Source organism: Typopeltis vanoorti, chromosome 13, assembly GCF_054136105.1.
Source record: "Typopeltis vanoorti isolate ZY-2024b chromosome 13, IOZ_Tvanoo_1.0, whole genome shotgun sequence".
In the NCBI taxonomy this organism is placed as follows: Eukaryota; Metazoa; Arthropoda; class Arachnida; order Uropygi; family Thelyphonidae; genus Typopeltis; species Typopeltis vanoorti.
This window is the reverse complement of record NC_143561.1, coordinates 128062111-128070683: the sequence shown is the minus strand read 5'-3', so window position 1 is coordinate 128070683 and position 8573 is coordinate 128062111. Positions and strand designations below refer to the sequence as shown.

Genomic DNA, 8573 nt, shown 5'->3' with positions numbered 1-8573 from the left:
CTATGGTGTATTTTCTTGATTGTCGACGTTTTTGTGCGGCACTGCGATATCATGCTCTGGTGTTGATTTTTGTAATCATCATACATTTTGTAACTCCAATAAATTTATGCGCTTGGGTTATACGTATGATGTCTTCTGTTATTATTATTATTATTCGTGACACCTCCAAGGAGTCCGAAGACTCATCGCGGGAGGACACCTACAACTGTTTCAACCACTGCACCGAACCTCTACTACGAATCATCTCCATCAACGCCATCTACCGCCCACCTCCACTACTACCACAACTAGTATTTTTTGTTTGTAAATTGCGTGTGTTCTGAAGGGCCGATTTGTCTGTATTTAAGTTTGTATTTAAGTCTGTTATTTAAGTCTGTAAGCATTTAAAGTGTAACGTAATGTCATGACGTTTTTTTATTTTTGTATTTATTTGTAATATCAGTGTAAAACGCTAAAAAATGCAATATATAAATTTTTTATCCTTAAAAAAGGATCAGATAATGAGCGCAATGCCATTTCTTAAAATTTAATTTCTTAAATTATTCCTCCATGAGAAGAATTTCTAAGCAAACCCCTCCACTCACACACACGTAAGTTGAGTGAAATAAAATCCTTTTAATATTTATTTCCTAACAGTTACTTAAATTCACAAACGTCACATGTATATATATATTGCAATGACAATAAATATTATATTTCTCGTAGTTCTACAGAAGAGGGAAAAGTGACTTAGAAGAGTATACATCAATGACATACGCTATATGGGGTATTAATACCAATTCAAAATTCATTTATCGCTAGCGAATATTGTCAGTGAATTGAATTTATGTCGCAAGTGAGGGAGTATTGGTAAATAAGTAGGAAGAGTCAGTTTAAGAACATTTAGACTCTTCCTTAGTAAAATCATATCATATGAGGCATTTAGGAAATTGCGTATGCTTGTACAATACATATTCTTTTATAGTTCTCGTTCCCGTTATGAATATTTTATTTATTTATTTATTTTTTTTTTTTGGGACAAGCACACTCATTATCGCCCTATTTCTGCTTACGATGACCAACTTCAATGTGCATTTATCTGCTGAGTGCACTTGAAAAAAGAAATATGATACTTCCTATCACTATAAATCTGGAATTATTCAGAGGATTCCGGCAGGACTTTGTGTGTTGCTTCCACTGATGTGATGCATATCGAAAGAAAGAAAGCCACACCTAACGAGGCCTTTGAATTAATCATCTCCAGCTAGAATGGCGAGAAGTTCAGGTCGTGATGCGCGAAAACTTTGTTCAGATTCACTGGTATTTCGTGCTTTCGATAACATCTGGGCGACAATTCGTGGAACTTGAGTCCGACCTTATTTAAAATATCGACCGCCTCCTGATTTCCGTTAATTGACATCATCACCAATCCACGTGCCTTAGGGAAGCTTTGAATGAGATTCCAGAGTAGTACTTCGGCTAAGTCTTGACTGTCGGCATATAAAGGGCCTATCTGTCCGTGCCCTTGGATACTCAGCTTGATACATCCGTACCCGCACACTTTGTTGCCATTCTGAAGTGCAACCATCGCCACACTGTCGCCTTCTTTTACTGTTAGGCGAACGATCTTGTCACGACGATAATGGTGAACAATTTCATCATAGTCCACAATGGCATCGAGAAGTTCGTCGCTAATTTTGCGAATCTCTAGGCCCGGTAAGCCTTTAAGAAGACTGTCTGCATTCACCTCGTCGGCAACGCATTCCATCGACTGCCAGTCGCTGACTACTACTGGAAACCCGGCCTTGTCACGGTATGTGGTCAGTCGGTCGGGAACTGCATTTACGCCTGCATTTCTGTCTCCGATATGTTGCATGGCCGCATTCCACACCTTGACACCAACACCACAACATCGATAGATTTCGCGCACGGCGTAGAGGCCGACAAATGCCAAGTCGTCATTCTGAAGCGCTACTGAACAGACAGCGATCACCTCACCTAAGGAAACAGAAAGAAGTAGAATACAGCGAGAATGCATGCGTTAAATTAAATGCAAATCAAATAAATATTGGGTTAGGGAAAAAAACGAATTTATAATTTCAAAATTATTATTATTATTATTATTTTTTTTTTTTGCTAAGACAGTTTCAAATTTATAATATATACACCAATCTCTCGATTAATGCACCTAATGCGTTCTTTAAAACAGGCGCATTGATCGAAAACACACTAATCGAATATAATAACCTAATTATGGAAAATGTATAATTCGTTCCTTAGATTTCTTTTCTGCCCCTTAATTTTTTTTATAAAAGAATTAGGGTATGCCTCAGGGCCTAGTTAAAGGAAAACCATGAAGCTGAAAGACGATAAAACATATTCAGAATATAAATTTATTATTCTGCTCCTCTTAACAAAGAATTGAGCTAACGTAGTTTGGCGGGTATTCTGTTTCTTTTTTTCACACAACTGAAGGCATGGCCCTGTTGCCTCTTCTGCAGATTTTACTGGTTCTCTCTTCACCAGGGTCAGTCTCTTTGCTGCTGTTATATACTTTCGTTTATTCTATTCTTATTTATTCTTTATTTTATACTTATTTAATCTTTTCTCTTATTCTAGTATATCCTTCCCTTCTAAAACATCCTATACTTATTCCGTTCTTTATTTAAATTTCCCCTTTTTAAATATGCAGTCCTATTGGCCTCTCTATAGTTTAACCAGGTTACTTAGTATCTAGGGTTTTGTCCTAGTATGGGACGTGACCATTAACACATCATCTGAGACAGTCCGCCTGATAAGCATTGACAAATTTATATTATAACTGCGCCAGCCAATACAAGATTCTCTTGACTGATATACCACATAGACAACGTGATGACGTCCAATACATCAGTACTATTACTATTCCATTTGTCAGCAGCATTTCCAAAAAATTAGCTGACCTTCTAAAACTACATAATATCAGAGAGCATTCAAGCCAATCGACACTATTCGGAAATTTTTAAGATAACCGAAAGATCCTCATCCATTCTACAAGTACTCTGGAGTATATAATATACCTTGCTCATGTGGTATTAGTTATGTATGTCAGACCTCTAGAAGCTTTGAAACGAGAAGGAAAGAACACATAGGATATGTCAGAAACAACAGACAAGACATTTCAGGCCTTTCTTGCCACTTTGCCTCTACTAACCATCACATTGAGTGGGATAAGAGCCTTATGCCCCATACAGAAGATAACTACCATTGAAGAACCTTCAAGCTACAGTCGCCCGTAAAACTGAAAACCTAAACAAGAATCAAGGTCTAACCTTACCAGAAATTTGGAAAGCTTTAATCAGATCATTAAACATCAAAGAAATGAACTTTCATGACAATTACATCATGAGCCATAACGAATAAATCACGTTCCTGAGACACGCACATTGCCTCGTTCAATACTAATTTTTTTAATTTTTTGTATGAATTTGAACCATCAGTTATAACCTAGTCTGTTACCTTCATATAGCTTATTAGTTTGTATTTCCTGAAGATGCCGATAGAAAAAAATTGGCGAAACATGTAGGACGATAAAATAAAGCTACTTGACAAACATTATATAAAAAAAGTGTAATAGTCTTATAAATAATAGGCAAGAAAAAATTCCACACAACGTTTTTTATTTTTAATTATCTAATACAATTAACCTGTGCTTCTCAGTTTTCTTAATATCTTCCGTTTTTTATTGTTGTTTCTTCTACCTACAAAGATACCTGATGAAGGCCATAATAAGCCGAAACTAGTTGTATCATTAAAGTTTTCTAACTTATTCTCGGTTTGTTAGTCATTAAATATCTTTTTTAAATGTATCACAGTAACCGAGTCAATGCTCATGAATACACACATATATACAGTATATACATACTGGGTGATCCACAAAAGTAACGGAAAAAGTAAAAATTCAATAATTCGAAAAGTATAGACAGTAGAACGATGCGGTTTTCACAGAAATGCACAGAAAGACGGGGTTTTTTTTTAATAACGAAAAATTTTATTACCAGAATAGTTACATTTGCCACCGACAGGTGGCGCTTAACTTGTGTCAGTAGTTTGTGCAGTGGCGCAGCACAGTTCGCAACGCAACTAGGATTACAAATGTTCAATGTGACGGCCGTCATTCATGAGAATGAATGATGTGGCACGAAAGTGACGTGGCACGACACCCTGCACAGCATCGAAGAGGGTTTCAGCTGTAATTCCTGTCACACGATGGCGAATAGCTTCTTTCAACATGGCCAATGACGTCAGCCGACCTCTGTACACCTGTGACTTCAAGTATCCCCATAACCACAAGTCACAGGGTGTAAGGTCTGGAGATCTTGGTGGCCATTCGTGCGGGAAAGAGCGACTGAGGACATGGTCATCGCCAAATGTCGATCGCAGCAGGTGCTGGACAGGACCTGTGATGTGCTGTGGTGCTCCATCCTGCATGAATGTTACACTATGGAGCGCTTGCCTCTCTTGCACATTCGGAGTTCTGATAACACAGCTTAACTAAAAGTGCTTTATCTCGTAACGATAACATGCCTCACTCACCTTGGCAGAACGTTTAACTTCAGTAATAAACGTTAAATGCTGAAAGTTTAACTTCAGTATTCACTACATCTGAAATTTACGTACCTCACGTTTTAAATAGTGACAGGTAGCAGCTCTGAGACCGCTACAGCGCCACCTGTCGGTGACAAATGTAACTATTCTGGCAATAAATTTTTTCGTTATTAAAAAAATCCTATGTCTTTCTGTGCATTTCTGTGAAATCCGCATCGTGCTACTGTCTATACTTTTCGAATTATTGAATTTTTATTTTTTCTGTGACTTTTGGATCACCCGGTATATATACATATATAAATATAAATGAATTTATAATTTCAAAATTATTTTTATTTTTCAACATAATCTCCCTTAAGACCAATACATTTATTACAGCACATTATCCCGCCTCTGTAGTGGTTCTCAGTAAGATCTGCAAAATACCCCTCTACAGCCAGAATCAATCACCTCTTGATTCGAAGAAAAATGCTGACCAGCAAGGAAGAGTTTTAGTTTTGGGAAGAAATAAAAGTCAGAGGAAGCCAAATCTGGGGAATAGGGTGGATGTGCTAACAATTCATAATGCAGATCTTTTAATTTTCCCATTGCCAAAACACCTTTGTGGGCAGGTGCATTGTCCCCGGTTATTGTTTTACCCTTTTCAAGACAATTAATAAAAATGCCTTTAGCATCCCAAAACACCGATTCCATGACCTTTCCTGCTGATGGAGCCGACTATGTCTTCTTTGGCGCTGAACAAGCGGCTTCTGTCCACTGTTTTGCCTGCTGTTTGGATTCTGGTGCGTAATGGTGAATCTAAGTGTCATGCATAGTAATAAATAGACGCACAAAATCAGAATATATCAGAAAATCAGATATTAGAATATCATGAAAAAACAAGAATATCCATTACAATTAGTACAAGCTATGCAAAGTTTATATAAAGATAGAAAAGTGACAGTTACAGTTAGGTAATTGACAGATAAGATTGAAATTAATCAAGGTGTTAGCTTATCTCCAATTCTATTCAATATATTAGAGGGGCGTATATTCAGGACGTGCTAGGTGCGCAGTGCCCAAACATGGAATAGCAATTTCACTGATATACAAGAGATGGTCTGAAAAGTTCTCGGCCTAACAATGAAAAAACGAATTTATAATTTCAAATTTATATTTATTTTTTAATCATAATCTCCCTTAAGACTAATACATTTATTCCACCGATGCTCCAACTCCATTATCCCTTCCCTGTAGTGGTTCTCAATAAGATCTGCAAAATACCCCTCTACAGCTGCAATCTCCTCATGATTCGAAGAAAAACGCTGACCAACGAGGATGAGTTTTAGTTTTGGGATGAGATAGAAGTCAGAGGGAGCCAAATCTGGGGGATAGGGTGGATGTTCCAACAATTCATAGCGCAGATGCCTTAATTTTTCCATTGCCAAAATACCTTTGTGGACAGGTGCATTGTCCTGATGAAAGATGATTTTTTTCTTCTGGAAACTGGGTCTTTTCTCACGAATTTTTTCGTCTAGTCTGGTGAAAAGATCAGGATAATATTCCCCAGTTATTTTTTCACCCTTTTTAAGATAATGAACAAAATGCCTTTAGCATCCCAAAACATCGATGCCATGACCTTCCCTGCTGATGAAACCGACTTTGTCTTCTTTGGCACTGAACAAGCGGCTTCTGTCCACTGTTTTGACTGCTGTTTCGATTGTGATGTGTAATGGTGAATCCACTTTTTGGTCGTCCTTCACGTGGATCATCTTCAAGGCTGGTACGGTCACGTTTAAACTCGGCAGCCCATTTTTTAATTGTCGAAAACGAAGGAGAAGAGTGCCCATAAACTCTTATGAACTTCGAATGAATTTATTTTGGCGTTAAACCTTCTTTTACAAAAAATTTTATAACCGCACGATACTCAATTTTATCCATTTCAAGGGATACAGACAACACTCTTTCTTCAGACAGCTGTATAAAACAAACTGCTTGATGGAATGATTTGCAATTTCACATGGATGCTTATGTATCAATCAGTGGCGTGGCGTGCCCGTTTCGGTTGAGTGTGCTGTCATGTGGGTTATGCAACACGAGCTACAAATTTAACGTCAATTTGACCGTATGCATGGGCGTGCGTCCGCAGAATATTTTCCAGGGGGGGGGGGGGCAAAGCTTGGAGACAAATAAATACATTAATCAATTTTTATAATTATTAATTAAATAATTACATCGATAAACGTCTTTTAGCATTTTTTGATGTAATTATTTATCGATGTAAGCTATAAATACAGTACATTATTTTCATTTTACATCGATTTTAATTCTTGGGGGGAAAAAAGTATTCAGTATTAATACAGTTTTCAGCACAATTTCATATATAAAAAAAATTGACCGGCATATTTTCTTAAAAATAAACTAATTTAATGAGTAAAAGCATGCCTTCCCTAGTTTGAGGAAATCCCAACTAGACATGTAGGCCTAGTTGGGAATGACTTTCATCGCTCAGCGAAACACTCCCACCTTGCTAATTAGATGCGTGAAATGAGTTTTGTCTCTAGAGGATAGGTCACCATCTTCTGTTCTCTCCTTTTCTTCTTCATAACTGCAGTGGCCATACTGGACACATAAATTTTATATTCTTATTGCGGTTGTAAGCAGTTTTTCTCACGAATCCACAAAAAGTTTCATAAAATATCAAAACACAACAAAAAAAAGTTAAAAAAAATAATAGAAATATGTCCTATAATCCGATAAAATAACAAAATTCCACGTAAAAAAATCCACATTGGCTTTACAAAAATCTGGGGTCTAAGTGATTCTTCATCACTGAACTTGAACTGGCTTTCTCTACATCTACAACGCACCTCGACTTGCTACATTGGATCATGCGTGATGTCTTACTTTAGAAGACCTGTAATCTCTTTTATACGATCTCTCCGACTTAAGATTTCATGACCTCATTTTGTTGCCTTGATTTGCTGATCATACGATCACATTCCTCAACAATTGAAAAAAAATCCGTATAAAGATTCCTCCGTCGCGACGAGAATCGAACTCAGGCCGTTTCCAATCGAAGGGTGCCATGTCCCGCTGTTCTTCCAAATGCCTACGAAGGCGCTTTGATTGTGTCTGGCATCGAGACCTTTTCAACAAATTACCATCCTATTGTCTTTCTCCTATATTTTGTGGTGAATGGATTGCATTGTCGGACTCCTCTCTTATCGTTCCTTGTGTGTCGTGGTAGATGTCTCCTCATCAGATTTCTTTATCAATTCTGGCCCACACTTTTTCTTTTTATATGCCAGTGACTCTCTCTCTCTCTCTCTCTCCAAATCTAAATCCTTGCCATAGTTTTGCTGATGGCACCACCCTCAATTTGTCTTCTTCCCGTTCAAGAAACCTTGAAGTACTTAGATGATACCAGCTTCAAGATCTTCCATAAAAAATATCTTAAACACCAACATACTCGCCATTCTCAAATATGGTGAAGACAATCTCGTGAATTTCAATGCTATAAAAACAAAGTCCTGTTTTATAACAAAGATCTTCACTCTCTTATCAAGATTCCAACTTCTAGTGAAGATCAGTTCTCTTCTTGGACTGCTTTCGGATCTACCTTATCCTGCACAAACATCGCATCTACATCCCCCTCAGCCTTCAAAAAACGTTTTCCATAAAAACACTACTTTCCTCCTGCTTTACGCTTAGAACTCCTAAATACTCATCACCTCCTAACATTTTATGCACCTAATAGGTGACATCTGTCCAGAAAATCACTTTCTAGTAACCGGTATGTTTCTGTGTATGTTTACAGCATCTTCATGGGCCACTGAACTGGCCAGAACTCTTCCTAAGCTTTTCTCTAAGCATGTGAGAGAACGCAAGCAGCCACTGGTTAACACCCGTATACGGTTCAACTCCAAACATATCGAATCAACTTCTTTCATTTAATCTACTCTGTTCTTTGGAGCAGCCTTCCTCATACCGTTTTTCTCAATGAATACAATAGAAATACTTAGAAA

General features: G+C 37.5%; 1 protein-coding gene across 1 annotated transcript in view; it reads right to left on the bottom strand.

Moving 5' to 3' along the window:
- Positions 1-639: 639 nt before the first annotated feature.
- LOC150100529 (uncharacterized) overlaps positions 640-8573 on the bottom strand; it is a 30213-nt gene continuing 22279 nt past the window's right edge. Inside the window, exon 2 of the mRNA XM_090403056.1 lies at positions 640-1977. Coding sequence (XP_090259182.1) covers positions 1244-1977 — 734 coding nt within the window. The 3' untranslated portion in view covers positions 640-1243. The remainder of the gene's footprint in view (positions 1978-8573) is intronic.